Genomic DNA, 23,009 nt, shown 5'->3' with positions numbered 1-23,009 from the left:
TTACAATGGTATTCACTGGGAACCCTCTCTCCCCCCTCTTTGTCCCTCTCTATTTTCTCTCTCCCTCACCTCTCTCTCTCTCCCCCTCTTTCTCCTTCCCCTCTCTCTCTCTCTCCCCCTTTTTGTCCCTCTCTATTTTCGCTCTCTCTCTCTCTCCCTCCCCTCTCCCTCCCCCTCTCTCTCTCTCTCTCTCTCTCTCTCTCTCTCTCTCTCTCTCTCTCCCTCTCTCTGTCTCTCCCTCCCCTCTCCCTCCTCTCTCTCTCAATGACAACAAGCTCAGTCCGATGATGCTGTGACACACCGCCGCAGACCATGACGGACCCTCCACCTCCAAATCGATCCCGCTCCAGAGTACAGGCCTCGGTGTAACGCTGATTCCTTCGCGATAAACGCGAATCCGACCAACACCCCTGGTGTGACAAAACCGCGACTCGTCAATGAAGAGCACTTTTTGCCAGTCCTGTCTGGTCCAGCGACGGTGGGTTTGTGCCCATAGGCAACGTTGTTGTTGGTGATGTCTGGTGAGGACCTGCCTTACAACAGGCCTACAAGCCCTCAGTCCAGCCACTCTCAGCCTATTGCGGACTGTCTGAGCACTGATGGAGGGATTGTGCGTTCCTGATATATCTCAGGCAGTTGTTGTTGCCATCCTGTACCTGTCCCACAGGTGTGATGTTCGGATGTACCGATCCTGTGCAGGTGTTGTTACACGTGGTCTGCCACTACGAGAGCGATCAGCTGTCCACCCTGTCTCCCTGTAGTGCTGTCTTAGGCGTGTCACAGTAATGACATTGCAATTTATTGCCCTGGCCACAGATGTGCAGGGACCCTGGGCATCTTTCTTTTGGGTCAGTAGAAAGGCCTCTTTAGTGTCCTAAGTTTTCATAACTGTGACCTTCATTGCCTACCGTCTGTAAGCTGTTTGTGTCTTAACGACTGTTCCACAGGTGATTGTTCATTAATTGTTTATGGTTCATTGAACAAGCATGGGAAACAGTGTTTAAACCCTTTACAATGAAGATCTGTGAAGTTATTTAGATTTTTACGAATTATCTTTGAAAGACAGGGTCCTGAAAAAGGGATGTTTATTTTTTTTATATCTCATGAGTTTATATCTCATTATACAAGATATTAGAGCAGTGTCCAGATTGTCTTTCAGTGTGTAAACAGGTCCGTCTTTTTGCGGACCGGCCCACAATTCCATGGTAACTCCTTGGAGAAACGGTGTCATCTCTCTCCATCCTGCTGTCCAGTGTCTGCTGTAGTACATTACAGTACACTATGTGCAGCACTGTCAACCACCAGAAGTGTGGTTAGAATACACTCACAAACAGTTGTAAGCCCTGTAGCTGCATCAGTTTCACACTGTGTTGTTAGCCAGTTGATGTTTTTTGTGTGACCTATTTCCATGTTGAAAATATATTTTCTAATGAAGATAAACAGACAACTTGGATTGGTTTACTTAGAAAATGTTTTATCGTAAAATAACATTTCCTGCATAGAATATTGCATGTAGGTCTTTATTAAGTAAATCACTTGAAACATTTGAAACAAACAGAAACAGATTTACAGTTAGAATATAATTATTTATGTACATTTTGGCATTTCTAGGCTTGTTTTGACTTCCCTATTAACTTTCTCACGGGTCTTTTCTTCTTCTGTGGTACTGGATTTACACTGGGAGACTCTACTTCCTCTATCTCTTTTTTCTTTTTCTTCTGTGGTACTGGATTTACACTGGGAGACTCTACTTCCTCTATCTCTTTTTTCTTTTCTTCTTCTGTGGTACTGGATTTACACTGGGAGACTCTACTTCCTCTATCTCTTTTTTCTTTTTCTTCTTCTGTGGTACTGGATTTACACTGGGAGACTCTACTTCCTCTATCTCTTTTTTTCTTTTTCTTCTGTGGTACTGGATTTACACTGGGAGACTCTACTTCCTCTATCTCTTTTTTCTTTTTCTTCTGTGGTACTGGATTTACACTGGGAGACTCTACTTCCGCTATCTCTTTTTTCTTTTTCTTCTGTGGTACAGTTTCAGCCGTCGTCAGCTCCACCTCTACAGGGTAGTGGTCACTGATACTCAAAGCCTGCATCATTTGAGGGAGTGAAATATTTATGTAGTAAGGGATTACCTAAAAACACTATAACAAAAAACATCTCAATTGAAAATGTTTTTAGTCCAAGATGGAAAACAGATGGCTGAAAGATGAAATATGACATACCATAGCTTCAGATAAGTGAAAGGCTTTGTGGTAGTTGAAGGGCTTGGCTGAGTTGGGGACCATCGCTTCCAACATGTCATCCCCGTACATCACAATCCTGATAGGAAGCAAAGGAAACAAAAATATTCCACAATGGCTAAAGAAATTACATGATGATATGTGTCTTCAGAGGTCCTGTTTGCAATATTGAACATATATGTTTATAAAACATTGCTTAACAATGAACCATTTCCATTAATTTCATAGGGTTCTTTTGGAAACATTTTTGAGAAATTATTATATTGTACCATATTTGATGTATTTGATCCAATTCATAACCTTTTTGTCGTACACCTTGAGTCTATAACCTATTTGGAGTAGGTCTACCTGTCGTAGGTGTGGTCGTTGCTTGTGTTGGCTGTGGTGTCCACATCATCTCCAATCACCCAGTGGAACTTCTTGTCACTACGGATACGGATATTTGTCATGCCTTTCTTGGTGACATAACTTCCGTCCGCATTGAAATCGCCCAGGATCATGATGTTCTGCCAGAGACACAAACAGTGACACTAAAGTATTTCTATGAAGAATTAAAAAAAAAAAAAAAAAATTATAATATTTTTTTTTATTAAAGGAAAATAATAAAGAATATACAAAGAAATCAAAAAATACATATATATTTTTTAAATTACTTCTATATTCTCTTGATTTTAAGCTAAATGCTGTCAACAATGATATAATGTTGTGTTAAAAAGTGGATAACACTTTTTAAGGTGCACGTTAGCTATTCATTTGTAGTGTATAAGTGTGTATATAAGTAGCCAATAAGGCCTTTATTATGTCTTATTAGTAATATATTATAACTTAATTAAGGGTTTTCTTAATCAAACATCAAACTTACTTAATAACCTCATTGTTGGTTCCTCTCTAGGTTTCTTCCTAGGTTTTGGCCTTTCTAGGGAGTTTTTCCTAGCCACCGTGCTTCTACACCTGCATTGCTTGCTGTTTGGGGTTTTAGGCTGGGTTTCTGTATAAGCACTTTGAGATATCAGCTGATGTACGAAGGGCTATATAAATACATTTGATTTGATTTGATACAGTATTTAATAAAGAGCAAATTACACAAGAAACAGACTCTTAGTGAGCGTTCTCAATGTGGAACTAATAAGGTCATCGTACCTCAATATGTGTTCCCTGTTCTAAAGCGGTATCTTTCGTTACACTTTAGAATAGGGAACACATTTTATGTACTATGTCCTTAGTAGTCCTACATTGAGACAGCTTACTAAGAATATTGTTCCTGTGTAACTTGCCCTTTATTAAATACTAATATGTCTTTATTATGGCTAACAAGGAGGTTTTAAAAGGATTTTCCAGTAGCACATGACAATGTTTGAATAAGAAAACACTTAATTTAGGTGTAATATATGACTAATAAGACATAATAAATACCTTATTAGCTACTTATATACACACGTTTAAACTACAAATGAGTGGAAACTATTTGAACCTTAAAGTGTCAGTGAACCTTAACTTTCAGAATAAGAAGTGTGTGTACCCAGGTGAGCATTTAGTAAGTAAACCTACATCAGTCTTCCACTTCCTCTTCACTACTTTCACGACGTCGTACAGCTCATCCAATTCCTTCACAGAGTCTTCAGGCTTGGTGTGCACCGGGATCAACACGAGGTCTTTCAGCACTATAGGATATAAAGCTATCATGTTGTACTATAGTATTACTACAACCAGTCTCTATCCCCCCTCAGATACTATAGTATTACTGATGTACCAACCAGTCTCTATCACCCCTCAGATACTATAGTATTACTGATGTACCAACCAGTCTCTATCACCCCTCAGATACTATAGTATTACTGATGTACCAACCAGTCTCTATCACCCCTCAGATACTATAGTATTACTGATGTACCAACCAGTCTCTATCACCCCTCAGATACTATAGTATTACTGATGTACCAACCAGTCTCTATCACACCTCAGATACTATAGTATTACTACAACCAGTCTCTATCACCCCTCAGAAACTATAGTATTACTGATGTACCAACCAGTCTCTATCACCCCTCAGATACTATAGTAGTACTGATGTACCAACCAGTCTCTATCACCCCTCAGATACTATAGTATTACTGATGTACCAACCAGTCTCTATCACCCCTCAGATAATATAGTATTACTACAACCAGTCTCTATCACCCCTCAGATACTATAGTATTACTGATGTACCAACCAGTCTCTATCACCCCTCAGATACTATAGTATTACTGATGTACCAACCAGTCTCTATCACCCCTCAGATACTATAGTATTACTGATGTACCAACCAGTCTCTATCACCCCTCAGGTAGGATAAATATACAAATAGGAACTAAAGAGGATAGATGGTAAATAAATAATAACTTACGTGAAGACATTACTATAATACTACCTGTATTGAGACAGGTGAAACAGAGCTCTCTAGTGAAGACATTACTATAACACTACCTGTATTGAGACAGGTGAAACAGAGCTCTCTAGTGAAGACATTACTATAACACTACCTGTATTGAGACAGGTGAAACAGAGCTCTCTAGTGAAGACATTACTATAATACTACCTGTATTGAGACAGGTGAAACAGAGCTCTCTAGTGAAGACATTACTATAATACTACCTGTATTGAGACAAGTGAAGCGGAGGATGTAGGGCTCTCTAGCGAAGGCGTCCTCGTCTCCCACCTGGTTGTCCTTATACTGATAACTGTCAGTCAGCTTCACATGGTCCTTTCTGGCACAAACAATACATGAGGCATCTGTCAACTTACAGCTTATCACGTTCATCTACAGGGCCCGTATTCATAGTGTCCCTGAGTGGGAATACTGATCTAGGATCAGGTCTCCTACACATGTTCAAGTTCATCTACAGGGCTCGTATTCATAGTGTCCCTGAGTAGGAATGCTGATCTGGGATCAGGTCTCCTACACGTATTCACGTTCATCTACAGGGCCCGTATTCATAGTGTCCCTGAGTGGGAAAACTGATCTAGGATCAGGTCCCCATTGCTGTTTATGTACACTTGTTCATTATTATCTAAAAGGATCAGTTAATTTCAGATCTTAGATAAGCCTCAATGTAAGTGAACTCGGATTTTGTTGTCTTTTATTTTTATTTCCTCATACTCGAACTTCTCATCCTCCCACATGCTCATTTACAGCAACGACCTGGGGAATAGTTACAGGGGAGACGAGGGGGAAGATGAATGAGCCAATTGTAAGCTTGTCTAACAACACATTGTGTCAGTACCTGTAGAGGAAGACAAACTGTTCCTTGTAGGTGTCGCGCCCCAGTCTGGTACTCTTCACCATGGTGTAAGGATGCTTCTTGTTGGCCCTGCCAAAAGGATATAACACATATTATAAACTGGGTGGTTCAAACCCTGATTGCTGATTGGCCGACGGCCGTGATATATCAGACCGTATATCACTGGTATGACAAAGCATTTATGTTTAGTGCTCTAATTAAGTTGGTAACCAGTTTATAATAGCAATAAGGCACCTCGGGGTTGTGGTATATGGGCAATATACCACAGCTAAGGGCTGTGTCCAGGAACTCTGCGTTGTGTTATACCTAAGAACAGCCCTTAGTCGTAATAAATTGGCCATATACCACAAACCCCTTGTGCCTTATTGCTTAAATGCCTTTTTTCTTCAGTGGCATGGATTACAACAGTAAGGTATTAATCACTGTATTATATAGATGTGGATATATGACATATACACAGGAGAATTGCTAGGGATCCAGGTATTATTGTATGTTTTAGGTCAGAGATGGAGAAAATACCTTGTGTCATTCAGCTCTTTAAGGAACGTTGTCATGGCCTGGCCAGTCCTATCAACCACTTCTAGGATCAAGAAGACACTGTAGCGGGACACAATCTGGCCATATGGAATAGAATAGAATGGGAATGAATTCAATAGAATATAATGACAGACTCAATGTTGAATATTAAGTATGAATAGAGAATGTGAATGTATTTCCAGAACAATGAGAGAATAAGCACCTTGATGAGATATTTCAGGACGTTCTTATCAGCCACTTTGCTTGTGCCCAATCTTCTGACGTTGAAGGACGCCACCTTCATGATTGCTACGGGTAATAGAGCAGTTATGATACATCTTAGTAGTTGGTATAGAGTCTTGTCTATAAACTGTCTGAATATATCGGGGTGGCAGGGTAGCCTAGTGATTAGAGCGTTGGACTAGTAACCGGAAGGTTGCAAGTTCAAATCCCCGAGCTGACAAGGTACAAATCTGTCATTCTGCCCCTGAACATGCAGTTGTGGGGTGTGCACTGTTCCTAGGCCGTCATTGAAAATAAGAATTTGTTCTTAACTGACTTGCCTAGTTAAATAAAGGTTAAAAAAAATATATATATATATATGTCAGCCAAGATGATTTGTAAAAAAAAACTAGATATTTCACACACAAAAAAAGATTTTATTAGTGCAGTATATGTTTCCGTTCTCTTCACCATACAAAAAGAGTTGAGACTTCCTGACGTTTTAGGGTAGAAATGATCTGCTAGAAATGATTTGCTTATTATAGACCCCACAAAGTGTTCATCGGAGTCCGGTTCAGTCCTGGTCATTTAATTCAGCTGTAAATTGTCAATAGATATCAGACCAAAAGGCTTTAAAGACAGAAAGGAGAACACTAGCCTTGCAGACTGTCTGACATCAAGAAGAGCGGAAGCCTCAAAACATCTGACATATGCACACAGTAGCTTCCTGTGCAGTCTCACAACAGTTTTTCGCACAAAGAACATCAACATGAAATATTATGCAAATCTCTTTTCCTCAGTTTTGTTTTTGTTGGTACAAAATAATGATATTACAAACAATTTTATGACATTTACTCAAAGGATATTATTGAATAAGGTCGATTGATAATAGTTCCATATTTAGTCTATTTGAACCGTATACAATTTTTTCATTATTCAAATTCATTACCGTGGTATGAAGATGTACCCAGGAGTTGAAGGATGCTCTGATGCCTTAAGGAAACAGCAGAAATCCTCTTCAGAGAGAACGTTGTATGGCCTGAACTGCACTACATAACCCACTCTCTCCCTGTATACCTAGGTTGTGACTAAAGCTTTATAACATAGCACTTCCTGTATCTGAAGAACAGTTTGGGGTGTGGAAGTTTCTTTGTGTTTGCATATTTTCTTCCCATTTCCTTGTCACAGTGACATTTGTGTCCCTTTACACACGGACACCGTGCTTTCTGATTCACTCAGGCAGGCCACTTTCTGCCTAACCGCTCGGTTGTGAAATATGTAAACATATGACTTAGTTACTTAGAGACCAGGTTCTATATAGTGCACCGAAAACATATCTGAGATAGTGACCATGTTATTATTGGAATTAGAGTTACCTATAGTGTTGGGAACCTGTCATCTGGTCCCAGTGTATCCAGAGCCCCCCACACACCTACATACCTACAACGTCTGCACCTGTGCTTGAACCCAATTTGTCAACTCAGCCATGTCTAAATGTGCCAAAGACTGAATACGTATAAACTGTAAGTCAGGTTTACCCTGAACCTCAGCTCCAGTACTCATACAAACCAGGTTTACCCTGAACCTCAGCTCCAGTACTCATACAAACCAGGTTTACCCCTGAACCTCAGCTCCAGTACTCATACAAACCAGGTTTACCCTGAACCTCAGCTCCAGTACTCATACAAACCAGGTTTACCCTGAACCTCAGCTCCAGTACTCATACAAACCAGGTTTACCCCTGAACCTCAGCTCCAGTACTCATACAAACCAGGTTTACCCTGAACCTCAGCTCCAGTACTCATACAAACCAGGTTTACCCTGAACCTCAGCTCCAGTACTCATACAAACCAGGGCTACCAGGACTACCCTGAACCTCAGCTCCAATACTCCTACAAACCATCACTACCCCTGAACCTCAGCTCCAATACTCATACAAACCATCACTACCCCTGAACCTCAGCTCCAGTACTCCTACAAACCATCACTACCCCTGAACCTCAGCTCCAGTACTACAAACCCTACCCCAAACCATCACCATCACTACCCCTGAACCTCTGCTCCAGTACTCATACAAACCATCACTACCCTGAACCTCAGCTCCAGTACTCATACAAACCATCACTACCCCTGAACCTCAGCTCCAGTACTCATACAAACCAGGACTACCCCTGAACCTCAGCTCCAGTACTCATACAAACCAGGGCTACCAGGACTACCCTGAACCTCAGCTCCAGTACTCATATAAACCAGGGCTACCAGGACTACCCTGAACCTCAGCTCCAATACTCATACAAACCATCACTACCTCTGAACCTCAGCTCCAATACTCATACAAACCAGGACTACCCCTGAACCTCAGCTCCAGTACTCATACAAATCAGGGCTACCAGGACTACCCTGAACCTCAGCTCCAATACTCATACAAACCATCACTACCCCTGAACCTCAGCTCCAATACTCATACAAACCATCACTACCCTGAACCACAGCTCCAGTACTCCTACAAACCAGGACTACCCCTGAACCTCAGCTCCAGTACTCATACAAACCAGGACTACCCCTGAACCTCAGCTCCATTACTCATACAAACCAGGTCTACACCTGTGACTGTCCCAATACTGATATAAAGCAGATCTATGCCTGCATATCTCAGCCCATAAGAACCACCTTTGGCTATGTCCCAATACTCTGACAAACCAGGTCTACGCTCGTGCAAGAAATACTAAACAAACCTATCGACTTTAAATATTTGTTTAAGTTATTACACTAATTCAGTTTATGGGTCTATACATGTCCAATTATGGGTCTATACTGAATTAACACAATATGATGTTTTACAGTCAAAATCACTATTTCAAACATATATCTAAAGGCTAATGGATGAAGGTAAATCCATGTGGAAGATCATTTTGATCAAGTACATCCCATAACCCAACTCAACTCCAATCTACTGAAAGCGTTGCTAATCTGCTGTTTTTAAAAATTTATTTCACCTTTATTTAACCAGGTAGGCTAGTTGAGAACAAGTTCTCATTTGCAACTGCGACCTGGCGAATAAGGACTTCTGGTGTCAAATTTGTCTGTAAAAGTACACCTTGTAGATGTATGCTTGTGTTCTTGTGACCAGTTTATGATTTTGAGAAATCATATGAAACGTCTATGATTCACCATAGACAACTTAATAATGCATAATAAATAAATAAAAATCCTCACTATTGTGATCAATGGGATTGAATGGGTGATTGTTGCAACGCACATAATGAAAACAGACACAGATGGCAAACTCTTTGTTTGTTCTCCTTTTCCAGGCTAGTTTGGCTAAAACCAAAACTAGCTTTTGCTCCTTTTGTAGCTGCTTCAAAAGACAATAAATCAGTGCCATTTATGATGATAACTAAAACCGAAGTAGCTTGTTGTAGTAGGGGCTCCTGAGTGGTGATGATTAGCTTGTGTAGTAGGGGCTCCTGAGTGGTGATGATTAGCTTGTGTAGTAGGGGCTCCTGAGTGGTGATGATTAGCTTGTGTAGTAGGGGCTCCTGAGTGGTGATGATGATGTTATATGAGGATAACTAAAACCGAAGTAGCTTGTGTAGTAGGGGCTCCTGAGTGGTGATGATTAGCTTGTGTAGTAGGGGCTCCTGAGTGGTGATGATTAGCTTGTGTAGTAGGGGCTCCCAGTGGTGATGATGATGTTATATGAGGATAACTAAAACCGAAGTAGCTTGTGTAGTAGGGGCTCCCGAGTGGTGATGATGATGTTATATGAGGATAACTAAAACCGAAGTAGCTTGTGTAGTAGGGGCTCCTGAGTGGCGCAGCAGTCTAAGGCACTGCATCTCAGTCCTAGAGGTGTCACTACAGACACCCTGGTTCGAATCCAGGCTGTATCACTCACAACCAGCCGTGATTGGGAGTCCCATAGGGCGGCGCACAATTGACCCAGCGTCGTCCGGGTTAGGGAGTTTACGGGTTTGGCCGTCATTGTAAATAAGAATTTGTTCTTAACTGACTTGCCTAGTTAAATAAAGGTTAAAAAAATAAAAATCATTGAATGAATGTATTGGGCAAGCAATCAAAGCTGTATGCTAGTATAGACATTGGGATGTAACCTAATAATTCTCAGTGATGACTACATACCTTATCGATGAAGGATGCGAATCGGTTGTTGAGGCCCTTGATCTGCTCTTTCTCATGGATGCGCGTCACCTGTAGGTTGGGGTCGATCTCCAGGTTAAGGGGGCCAGCAGGCTCCTGTTGACAGAGACTGAGTGGAAAGGACTGCTGTGGTGGCCGTTTGAGCCCCCGCGTACAGAGAGCTGCTACCCAGGGACATGCCACCGAAGCCCCCGCTGTGTCTCCGCACAGAGCCACTGGAGCTGCTGATACGCTTGGACCTCAGGCTCATGGTGGAAGGGGAGATGGAGAGGTGGAGGGAGAGTCACAGACAGAGAGATGGAGATGCGTGAGAATCACAGACGGAGACGAGTGAGAGTTAAAGTGGTGCTGCAGAAGAGGACAGGACAGCAGCGGGACTATCTGACCTCAGTGAGTTGTCTCAGGTGTTCTGCCCTCCTTATAAATCCCTCTTCCTCAGGCTGGGGGTGGGCCTCTGGTTATGTTATTCTCACTCTGCGGAACCAGTTAGACAGCCCATTCAACTTTCTCCTCTTCATGGCCCCACACTGCCTGTCTCGGTTCCTCCTCTCTCCCCCACCTCTCTCTCTCCCTCTCTCAATTTCAATTGAAAGGGCTTTATTGGCATGGGAAACATACATTTATATTGACAAGGCAAGTTAAATAGATAATAAACAAATGTGAAATAAAAAATGTACGGTAAACATTATAGAGAAATTTCAAATATAATATGTCTATATACAGTGTTATAATGATTTGCAAATAGTTAAAGTATAAAAGGGAAAATTAATAAACATAAATATGGGTTGTATTTACAATGGTATTCACTGGGAACCCTCTCTCCCCCCCTCTTTGTCCCTCTCTATTTTCTCTCTCCCTCACCTCTCTCTCTCTCCCCCTCTTTCTCCCTCCCCTCGCTCTCTCTCTCCCCCCTTTTTGTCCCTCTCTATTTTCGCTCTCTCTCTCTCTCCCTCCCCTCTCCCTCCCCCTCTCTCTCTCTCTCTCTCTCTCTCTCTCTCTCTCTCTCTCTCCCTCTCTCTGTCTCTCCCTCCCTCTCCCTCCTCTCTCTCTCAATGACAACAAGCTCAGTCCGATGATGCTGTGACACACCGCCGCAGACCATGACGGACCCTCCACCTCCAAATCGATCCCGCTCCAGAGTACAGGCCTCGGTGTAACGCTGATTCCTTCGCGATAAACGCGAATCCGACCAACACCCCTGGTGTGACAAAACCGCGACTCGTCAATGAAGAGCACTTTTTGCCAGTCCTGTCTGGTCCAGCGACGGTGGGTTTGTGCCCATAGGCAACGTTGTTGTTGGTGATGTCTGGTGAGGACCTGCCTTACAACAGGCCTACAAGCCCTCAGTCCAGCCACTCTCAGCCTATTGCGGACTGTCTGAGCACTGATGGAGGGATTGTGCGTTCCTGATATATCTCAGGCAGTTGTTGTTGCCATCCTGTACCTGTCCCACAGGTGTGATGTTCGGATGTACCGATCCTGTGCAGGTGTTGTTACACGTGGTCTGCCACTACGAGAGCGATCAGCTGTCCACCCTGTCTCCCTGTAGTGCTGTCTTAGGCGTGTCACAGTAATGACATTGCAATTTATTGCCCTGGCCACAGATGTGCAGGGACCCTGGGCATCTTTCTTTTGGGTCAGTAGAAAGGCCTCTTTAGTGTCCTAAGTTTTCATAACTGTGACCTTCATTGCCTACCGTCTGTAAGCTGTTTGTGTCTTAACGACTGTTCCACAGGTGATTGTTCATTAATTGTTTATGGTTCATTGAACAAGCATGGGAAACAGTGTTTAAACCCTTTACAATGAAGATCTGTGAAGTTATTTAGATTTTTACGAATTATCTTTGAAAGACAGGGTCCTGAAAAAGGGATGTTTATTTTTTTTATATCTCATGAGTTTATATCTCATTATACAAGATATTAGAGCAGTGTCCAGATTGTCTTTCAGTGTGTAAACAGGTCCGTCTTTTTGCGGACCGGCCCACAATTCCATGGTAACTCCTTGGAGAAACGGTGTCATCTCTCTCCATCCTGCTGTCCAGTGTCTGCTGTAGTACATTACAGTACACTATGTGCAGCACTGTCAACCACCAGAAGTGTGGTTAGAATACACTCACAAACAGTTGTAAGCCCTGTAGCTGCATCAGTTTCACACTGTGTTGTTAGCCAGTTGATGTTTTTTGTGTGACCTATTTCCATGTTGAAAATATATTTTCTAATGAAGATAAACAGACAACTTGGATTGGTTTACTTAGAAAATGTTTTATCGTAAAATAACATTTCCTGCATAGAATATTGCATGTAGGTCTTTATTAAGTAAATCACTTGAAACATTTGAAACAAACAGAAACAGATTTACAGTTAGAATATAATTATTTATGTACATTTTGGCATTTCTAGGCTTGTTTTGACTTCCCTATTAACTTTCTCACGGGTCTTTTCTTCTTCTGTGGTACTGGATTTACACTGGGAGACTCTACTTCCTCTATCTCTTTTTTCTTTTCTTCTTCTGTGGTACTGGATTTACACTGGGAGACTCTACTTCCTCTATCTCTTTTTTCTTTTTCTTCTGTGGTACAGTTTCAGCCGTCGTCAGCTCCACCTCTACAGGGTAGTGGTCACTGATACTCAAAGCCTGCATCATTTGAGGGAGTGAAATATTTATGTAGTAAGGGATTACCTAAAAACACTATAACAAAAAACATCTCAATTGAAAATGTTTTTAGTCCAAGATGGAAAACAGATGGCTGAAAGATGAAATATGACATACCATAGCTTCAGATAAGTGAAAGGCTTTGTGGTAGTTGAAGGGCTTGGCTGAGTTGGGGACCATCGCTTCCAACATGTCATCCCCGTACATCACAATCCTGATAGGAAGCAAAGGAAACAAAAATATTCCACAATGGCTAAAGAAATTACATGATGATATGTGTCTTCAGAGGTCCTGTTTGCAATATTGAACATATATGTTTATAAAACATTGCTTAACAATGAACCATTTCCATTAATTTCATAGGGTTCTTTTGGAAACATTTTTGAGAAATTATTATATTGTACCATATTTGATGTATTTGATCCAATTCATAACCTTTTTGTCGTACACCTTGAGTCTATAACCTATTTGGAGTAGGTCTACCTGTCGTAGGTGTGGTCGTTGCTTGTGTTGGCTGTGGTGTCCACATCATCTCCAATCACCCAGTGGAACTTCTTGTCACTACGGATACGGATATTTGTCATGCCTTTCTTGGTGACATAACTTCCGTCCGCATTGAAATCGCCCAGGATCATGATGTTCTGCCAGAGACACAAACAGTGACACTAAAGTATTTCTATGAAGAATTAAAAAAAAAAAAAAATTATAATATTTTTTTTTATTAAAGGAAAATAATAAAGAATATACAAAGAAATCAAAAAATACATATATATTTTTTAAATTACTTCTATATTCTCTTGATTTTAAGCTAAATGCTGTCAACAATGATATAATGTTGTGTTAAAAAGTGGATAACACTTTTTAAGGTGCACGTTAGCTATTCATTTGTAGTGTATAAGTGTGTATATAAGTAGCCAATAAGGCCTTTATTATGTCTTATTAGTAATATATTATAACTTAATTAAGGGTTTTCTTAATCAAACATCAAACTTACTTAATAACCTCATTGTTGGTTCCTCTCTAGGTTTCTTCCTAGGTTTTGGCCTTTCTAGGGAGTTTTTCCTAGCCACCGTGCTTCTACACCTGCATTGCTTGCTGTTTGGGGTTTTAGGCTGGGTTTCTGTATAAGCACTTTGAGATATCAGCTGATGTACGAAGGGCTATATAAATACATTTGATTTGATTTGATACAGTATTTAATAAAGAGCAAATTACACAAGAAACAGACTCTTAGTGAGCGTTCTCAATGTGGAACTAATAAGGTCATCGTACCTCAATATGTGTTCCCTGTTCTAAAGCGGTATCTTTCGTTACACTTTAGAATAGGGAACACATTTTATGTACTATGTCCTTAGTAGTCCTACATTGAGACAGCTTACTAAGAATATTGTTCCTGTGTAACTTGCCCTTTATTAAATACTAGTATGTCTTTATTATGACTAACAAGGAGGTTTTAAAAGGATTTTCCAGTAGCACATGACAATGTTTGAATAAGAAAACACTTAATTTAGGTGTAATATATGACTAATAAGACATAATAAATACCTTATTAGCTACTTATATACACACGTTTAAACTACAAATGAGTGGAAACTATTTGAACCTTAAAGTGTCAGTGAACCTTAACTTTCAGAATAAGAAGTGTGTGTACCCAGGTGAGCATTTAGTAAGTAAACCTACATCAGTCTTCCACTTCCTCTTCACTACTTTCACGACGTCGTACAGCTCATCCAATTCCTTCACAGAGTCTTCAGGCTTGGTGTGCACCGGGATCAACACGAGGTCTTTCAGCACTATAGGATATAAAGCTATCATGTTGTACTATAGTATTACTACAACCAGTCTCTATCCCCCCTCAGATACTATAGTATTACTGATGTACCAACCAGTCTCTATCACCCCTCAGATACTATAGTATTACTGATGTACCAACCAGTCTCTATCACCCCTCAGATACTATAGTATTACTGATGTACCAACCAGTCTCTATCACCCCTCAGATACTATAGTATTACTGATGTACCAACCAGTCTCTATCACCCCTCAGATACTATAGTATTACTGATGTACCAACCAGTCTCTATCACACCTCAGATACTATAGTATTACTACAACCAGTCTCTATCACCCCTCAGAAACTATAGTATTACTGATGTACCAACCAGTCTCTATCACCCCTCAGATACTATAGTAGTACTGATGTACCAACCAGTCTCTATCACCCCTCAGATACTATAGTATTACTGATGTACCAACCAGTCTCTATCACCCCTCAGATAATATAGTATTACTACAACCAGTCTCTATCACCCCTCAGATACTATAGTATTACTGATGTACCAACCAGTCTCTATCACCCCTCAGATACTATAGTATTACTGATGTACCAACCAGTCTCTATCACCCCTCAGATACTATAGTATTACTGATGTACCAACCAGTCTCTATCACCCCTCAGATACTATAGTATTACTGATGTACCAACCAGTCTCTATCACCCCTCAGATACTATAGTATTACTGATGTACCAACCAGTCTTTATCACCCCTCAGGTAGGATAAATATACAAATAGGAACTAAAGAGGATAGATGGTAAATAAATAATAACTTACGTGAAGACATTACTATAATACTACCTGTATTGAGACAGGTGAAACAGAGCTCTCTAGTGAAGACATTACTATAACACTACCTGTATTGAGACAGGTGAAACAGAGCTCTCTAGTGAAGACATTACTATAACACTACCTGTATTGAGACAGGTGAAACAGAGGTCTCTAGTGAAGACATTACTATAATACTACCTGTATTGAGACAGGTGAAACAGAGCTCTCTAGTGAAGACATTACTATAATACTACCTGTATTGAGACAAGTGAAGCGGAGGATGTAGGGCTCTCTAGCGAAGGCGTCCTCGTCTCCCACCTGGTTGTCCTTATACTGATAACTGTCAGTCAGCTTCACATGGTCCTTTCTGGCACAAACAATACATGAGGCATCTGTCAACTTACAGCTTATCACGTTCATCTACAGGGCCCGTATTCATAGTGTCCCTGAGTGGGAATACTGATCTAGGATCAGGTCTCCTACACATGTTCAAGTTCATCTACAGGGCTCGTATTCATAGTGTCCCTGAGTAGGAATGCTGATCTGGGATCAGGTCTCCTACACGTATTCACGTTCATCTACAGGGCCCGTATTCATAGTGTCCCTGAGTGGGAAAACTGATCTAGGATCAGGTCCCCATTGCTGTTTATGTACACTTGTTCATTATTATCTAAAAGGATCAGTTAATTTCAGATCTTAGATAAGCCTCAATGTAAGTGAACTCGGATTTTGTTGTCTTTTATTTTTATTTCCTCATACTCGAACTTCTCATCCTCCCACATGCTCATTTACAGCAACGACCTGGGGAATAGTTACAGGGGAGACGAGGGGGAAGATGAATGAGCCAATTGTAAGCTTGTCTAACAACACATTGTGTCAGTACCTGTAGAGGAAGACAAACTGTTCCTTGTAGGTGTCGCGCCCCAGTCTGATACTCTTCACCATGGTGTAAGGATGCTTCTTGTTGGCCCTGCCAAAAGGATATAACACATATTATAAACTGGGTGGTTCAAACCCTGAATGCTGATTGGCCGACGGCCGTGATATATCAGACCGTATATCACTGGTATGACAAAGCATTTATTTTTACTGCTGTAATTAAGTTGGTAACCAGTTTATAATAGCAATAAGGCACCTCGGGGGGTTGTGGTATATGGGCAATATACCACAGCTAAGGGCTGTGTCCAGGAACTCTGCGTTGTGTTATACCTAAGAACAGCCCTTAGTCGTAATAAATTGGCCATATACCACAAACCCCCTTGTGCCTTATTGCTTAAATGCCTTTTTCTTCAGTGGCATGGATTACAACAGTAAGGTATTAATCACTGTATTATATAGATGTGGATATATGACATATACACAGGAGAATTGCTAGGGATCCAGGTATTATTGTATGTTTTAGGTCAGAGATGGAGAAAATACCTTGTGTCATTCAGCTCTTTAAGGAACGTTGTCATGGCCTGGCCAGTCCTATCAACCACTTCTAGGATCAAGAAGACACTGTAGCGGGACACAATCTGGCCATATGGAATAGAATAGAATGGGAATGAATTCAATAGAATATAATGACAGACTCAATGTTGAATATTAAGTATGAATAGAGAATGTGAATGTATTTCCAGAACAATGAGAGAATAAGCACCTTGATGAGATATTTCAGGACGTTCTTATCAGCCACTTTGCTTGTGCCCAATCTTCTGACGTTGAAGGACGCCACCTTCATGATTGCTACGGGTAATAGAGCAGTTATGATACATCTTAGTAGTTGGTATAGAGTCTTGTCTATAAACTGTCTGAATATATCGGGGTGGCAGGGTAGCCTAGTGGTTAGAGCGTTGGACTAGTAACCGGAAGGTTGCAAGTTCAAATCCCCGAGCTGACAAGGTACAAATCTGTCATTCTGCCCCTGAACAGGCAGTTGTGGGGTGTGCACTGTTCCTAGGCTGTCATTGAAAATAAGAATTTGTTCTTAACTGACTTGCCTAGTTAAATAAAGGTTCAAAAAAAAAATATATATATATATATATGTCAGCCAAGATGATTTGTAAAAAAAAACTAGATATTTCACACACAAAAAAAGATTTTATTAGTGCAGTATATGTTTCCGTTCTCTTCACCATACAAAAAGAGTTGAGACTTCCTGACGTTTTAGGGTAGAAATGATCTGCTAGAAATGATTTGCTTATTATAGACCCCACAAAGTGTTCATCGGAGTCCGGTTCAGTCCTGGTCATTTAATTCAGCTGTAAATTGTCAATAGATATCAGACCAAAAGGCTTTAAAGACAGAAAGGAGAACACTAGCCTTGCAGACTGTCTGACATCAAGAAGAGCGGAAGCCTCAAAACATCTGACATATGCACACAGTAGCTTCCTGTGCAGTCTCACAACAGTTTTTCGCACAAAGAACATCAACATGAAATATTATGCAAATCTCTTTTCCTCAGTTTTGTTTTTGTTGGTACAAAATAATGATATTACAAACAATTTTATGACATTTACTCAAAGGATATTATTGAATAAGGTCGATTGATAATAGTTCCATATTTAGTCTATTTGAACCGTATACAATTTTTTCATTATTCAAATTCATTACCGTGGTATGAAGATGTACCCAGGAGTTGAAGGATGCTCTGATGCCTTAAGGAAACAGCAGAAATCCTCTTCAGAGAGAACGTTGTATGGCCTGAACTGCACTACATAACCCACTCTCTCCCTGTATACCTAGGTTGTGACTAAAGCTTTATAACATAGCACTTCCTGTATCTGAAGAACAGTTTGGGGTGTGGAAGTTTCTTTGTGTTTGCATATTTTCTTCCCATTTCCTTGTCACAGTGACATTTGTGTCCCTTTACACACGGACACCGTGCTTTCTGATTCACTCAGGCAGGCCACTTTCTGCCTAACCGCTCAGTTGTGAAATATGTAAACATATGACTTAGTTACTTAGAGACCAGGTTCTATATAGTGCACCGAAAACGTATCTGAGATAGTGACCATGTTATTATTGGAATTAGAGTTACCTATAGTGTTGGGAACCTGTCATCTGGTCCCAGTGTATCCAGAGCCCCCCCCACACACCTACATACCTACAACGTCTGCACCTGTGCTTGAACCCAATTTGTCAACTCAGCCATGTCTAAATGTGCCAAAGACTGAATACGTATAAACTGTAAGCCAGGTTTACCCTGAACCTCAGCTCCAGTACTCATACAAACCAGGTTTACCCTGAACCTCAGCTCCAGTACTCATACAAACCATCACTACCCTGAACCTCAGCTCCAGTACTCATACAAACCAGGTTTACCCCTGAACCTCAGCTCCAGTACTCATACAAACCAGGTTTACCCTGAACCTCAGCTCCAGTACTCATACAAACCAGGTTTACCCTGAACCTCAGCTCCAGTACTCATACAAACCAGGGCTACCAGGACTACCCTGAACCTCAGCTCCAATACTCCTACAAACCATCACTACCCCTGAACCTCAGCTCCAATACTCATACAAACCATCACTACCCCTGAACCTCAGCTCCAGTACTACCCCTACAAACCATCACTACCCCTGAACCTCTGCTCCAGTACTCATACAAACCATCACTACCCTGAACCTCAGCTCCAGTACTCATACAAACCATCACTACCCCTGAACCTCAGCTCCAGTACTCATACAAACCAGGGCTACCAGGACTACCCTGAACCTCAGCTCCAGTACTCATATAAACCAGGGCTACCAGGACTACCCTGAACCTCAGCTCCAATACTCATACAAACCATCACTACCTCTGAACCTCAGCTCCAATACTCATACAAACCAGGACTACCCCTGAACCTCAGCTCCAGTACTCATACAAATCAGGGCTACCAGGACTACCCTGAACCTCAGCTCCAATACTCATACAAACCATCACTACCTCTGAACCTCAGCTCCAATACTCATACAAACCAGGACTACCCCTGAACCACAGCTCCAGTACTCCTACAAACCAGGACTACCCCTGAACCTCAGCTCCAGTACTCATACAAACCAGGACTACCCCTGAACCTCAGCTCCATTACTCATACAAACCAGGTCTACACCTGTGACTGTCCCAATACTGATATAAAGCAGATCTATGCCTGCATATCTCAGCCCATAAGAACCACCTTTGGCTATGTCCCAATACTCTGACAAACCAGGTCTACGCTCGTGCAAGAAATACTAAACAAACCTATCGACTTTAAATATTTGTTTAAGTTATTACACTAATTCAGTTTATGGGTCTATACATGTCCAATTATGGGTCTATACTGAATTAACACAATATGATGTTTTACAGTCAAAATCACTATTTCAAACATATATCTAAAGGCTAATGGATGAAGGTAAATCCATGTGGAAGATCATTTTGATCAAGTACATCCCATAACCCAACTCAACTCCAATCTACTGAAAGCGTTGCTAATCTGCTGTTTTTAAAATTTTTTATTTCACCTTTATTTAACCAGGTAGGCTAGTTGAGAACAAGTTCTCATTTGCAACTGCGACCTGGCGAATAAGGACTTCTGGTGTCAAATTTGTCTGTAAAAGTACACCTTGTAGATGTATGCTTGTGTTCTTGTGACCAGTTTATGATTTTGAGAAATCATATGAAACGTCTATGATTCACCATAGACAACTTAATAATGCATAATAAATAAATAAAAATCCTCACTATTGTGATCAATGGGATTGAATGGGTGATTGTTGCAACACACATAATGAAAACAGACACAGATGGCAAACTCTTTGTTTGTTCTCCTTTTCCAGGCTAGTTTGGCTAAAACCAAAACTAGCTTTTGCTCCTTTTGTAGCTGCTTCAAAAGACAATAAATCAGTGCCATTTATGATGATAACTAAAACCGAAGTAGCTTGTTGTAGTAGGGGCTCCTGAGTGGTGATGATTAGCTTGTGTAGTAGGGGCTCCTGAGTGGTGATGATTAGCTTGTGTAGTAGGGGCTCCTGAGTGGTGATGATTAGCTTGTGTAGTAGGGGCTCCTGAGTGGTGATGATTGATGTTATAGGGGCTGAGTGGTGATGAACTAAAACCTGAGTGGTGATGATTAGCTTGTGTAGTAGGGGCTCCTGAGTGGTGATGATTAGCTTGTGTAGTAGGGGCTCCTGAGTGGTGATGATTAGCTTGTGTAGTAGGGGCTCCCGAGTGGTGATGTGATGATGATGTTATATGATGATAGCTAAAACCGAAGTAGCTTGTGTAGTAGTGGCTCCCGAGTGGTGATGATGATGATGTTATATGGGATAGCTAAAACCGAAGTAGCTTGTGTAGTAGGGGCTCCCGAGTGGTGATGATGATGTTATATGAGGATAACTAAAACCGAAGTAGCTTGTGTAGTAGGGGCTCCTGAGTGGCGCAGCAGTCTAAGGCACTGCATCTCAGTCCTAGAGGTGTCACTACAGACACCCTGGTTCGAATCCAGGCTGTATCACTCACAACCAGCCGTGATTGGGAGTCCCATAGGGCGGCGCACAATTGACCCAGCGTCGTCCGGGTTAGGGAGTTTACGGGTTTGGCCGTCATTGTAAATAAGAATTTGTTCTTAACTGACTTGCCTAGTTAAATAAAGGTTAAAAAAATAAAAATCATTGAATGAATGTATTGGGCAAGCAATCAAAGCTGTATGCTAGTATAGACATTGGGATGTAACCTAATAATTCTCAGTGATGACTACATACCTTATCGATGAAGGATGCGAATCGGTTGTTGAGGCCCTTGATCTGCTCTTTCTCATGGATGCGCGTCACCTGTAGGTTGGGGTCGATCTCCAGGTTAAGGGGGCCAGCAGGCTCCTGTTGACAGAGACTGAGTGGAAAGGACTGCTGTGGTGGCCGTTTGAGCCCCCGCGTACAGAGAGCTGCTACCCAGGGACATGCCACCGAAGCCCCGCTGTGTCTCCGCACAGAACCACTGGAGCTGCTGATACGCTTGGACCTCAGGCTCATGGTGGAAGGGGAGATGGAGAGGTGGAGGGAGAGTCACAGACAGAGAGATGGAGATGCGTGAGAATCACAGACGGAGACGAGTGAGAGTTAAAGTGGTGCTGCAGAAGAGGACAGGACAGCAGCGGGACTATCTGACCTCAGTGAGTTGTCTCAGGTGTTCTGCCCTCCTTATAAATCCCTCTTCCTCAGGCTGGGGGTGGGCCTCTGGTTATGTTATTCTCACTCTGCGGAACCAGTTAGACAGCCCATTCAACTTTCTCCTCTTCATGGCCCCACACTGCCTGTCTCGGTTCCTCCTCTCTCCCCCACCTCTCTCTCTCCCTCTCTCAATTTCAATTGAAAGGGCTTTATTGGCATGGGAAACATACATTTATATTGACAAGGCAAGTTAAATAGATAATAAACAAATGTGAAATAAAAAATGTACGGTAAACATTATAGAGAAATTTCAAATATAATATGTCTATATACAGTGTTATAATGATTTGCAAATAGTTAAAGTATAAAAGGGAAAATTAATAAACATAAATATGGGTTGTATTTACAATGGTATTCACTGGGAACCCTCTCTCCCCCCTCTTTGTCCCTCTCTATTTTCTCTCTCCCTCACCTCTCTCTCTCTCCCCCTCTTTCTCCCTCCCCTCGCTCTCTCTCTCCCCCCTTTTGTCCCTCTCTATTTTCGCTCTCTCTCTCTCTCCCTCCCTCTCCCTCCCCCCCTCTCTCTCTCTCTCTCTCTCTCTCTCTCTCTCTCTCTCTCCCTCTCTCTGTCTCTCCCTCCCCTCTCCCTCCTCTCTCTCTCAATGACAACAAGCTCAGTCCGATGATGCTGTGACACACCGCCGCAGACCATGACGGACCCTCCACCTCCAAATCGATCCCGCTCCAGAGTACAGGCCTCGGTGTAACGCTGATTCCTTCGCGATAAACGCGAATCCGACCAACACCCCTGGTGTGACAAAACCGCGACTCGTCAATGAAGAGCACTTTTTGCCAGTCCTGTCTGGTCCAGCGACGGTGGGTTTGTGCCCATAGGCAACGTTGTTGTTGGTGATGTCTGGTGAGGACCTGCCTTACAACAGGCCTACAAGCCCTCAGTCCAGCCACTCTCAGCCTATTGCGGACTGTCTGAGCACTGATGGAGGGATTGTGCGTTCCTGATATATCTCAGGCAGTTGTTGTTGCCATCCTGTACCTGTCCCACAGGTGTGATGTTCGGATGTACCGATCCTGTGCAGGTGTTGTTACACGTGGTCTGCCACTACGAGAGCGATCAGCTGTCCACCCTGTCTCCCTGTAGTGCTGTCTTAGGCGTGTCACAGTAATGACATTGCAATTTATTGCCCTGGCCACAGA

At 41.9% G+C, this 23,009-nt stretch overlaps 1 protein-coding gene across 5 annotated transcripts; it reads right to left on the bottom strand.

Annotated features, from left to right (window-relative positions):
- Nucleotides 1-1,453: 1,453 nt before the first annotated feature.
- Nucleotides 1,454-18,430, bottom strand: LOC112222037 (deoxyribonuclease gamma). 5 transcript variants are annotated; one of them, XM_042329851.1, is made up of 10 exons: nucleotides 7,212-7,368; nucleotides 6,264-6,349; nucleotides 6,044-6,138; nucleotides 5,507-5,593; nucleotides 4,878-4,990; nucleotides 3,792-3,904; nucleotides 2,592-2,749; nucleotides 2,226-2,322; nucleotides 2,007-2,090; nucleotides 1,454-1,946 (listed from the first exon to the last, which is right to left on the bottom strand). In XM_042329851.1, exons 2-10 carry the CDS (start codon nucleotides 6,342-6,344, stop codon nucleotides 1,608-1,610), a joined length of 1,167 nt encoding a protein of 388 aa, XP_042185785.1. In that variant the 5' UTR covers nucleotides 6,345-6,349; nucleotides 7,212-7,368; the 3' UTR covers nucleotides 1,454-1,607. The 5 variants fall into 5 exon arrangements, with proteins under 5 accessions (XP_042185785.1, XP_042185783.1, XP_042185797.1 ...); XM_042329863.1 differs by lacking the exons at nucleotides 2,226-2,322; nucleotides 2,592-2,749; nucleotides 3,792-3,904; ... (3 more) ...; nucleotides 6,264-6,349; nucleotides 7,212-7,368 and adding exons at nucleotides 12,872-13,054; nucleotides 13,190-13,286; nucleotides 13,556-13,713; ... (4 more) ...; nucleotides 17,321-17,406; nucleotides 18,274-18,430 and having other exon boundaries at nucleotides 1,833-2,029; XM_042329856.1 differs by lacking the exons at nucleotides 1,454-1,946; nucleotides 2,007-2,090; nucleotides 2,226-2,322; ... (5 more) ...; nucleotides 6,264-6,349; nucleotides 7,212-7,368 and adding exons at nucleotides 12,662-12,908; nucleotides 12,971-13,054; nucleotides 13,190-13,286; ... (5 more) ...; nucleotides 17,321-17,406; nucleotides 18,274-18,430.
- Nucleotides 18,431-23,009: the final 4,579 nt, after the last annotated feature.

The sequence above is a fragment of the Oncorhynchus tshawytscha genome, linkage group LG02, assembly GCF_018296145.1.
Source record: "Oncorhynchus tshawytscha isolate Ot180627B linkage group LG02, Otsh_v2.0, whole genome shotgun sequence".
NCBI classification, from domain to species: Eukaryota; Metazoa; Chordata; class Actinopteri; order Salmoniformes; family Salmonidae; genus Oncorhynchus; species Oncorhynchus tshawytscha.
This window is presented reverse-complemented; position numbering and strand designations above follow the sequence as displayed.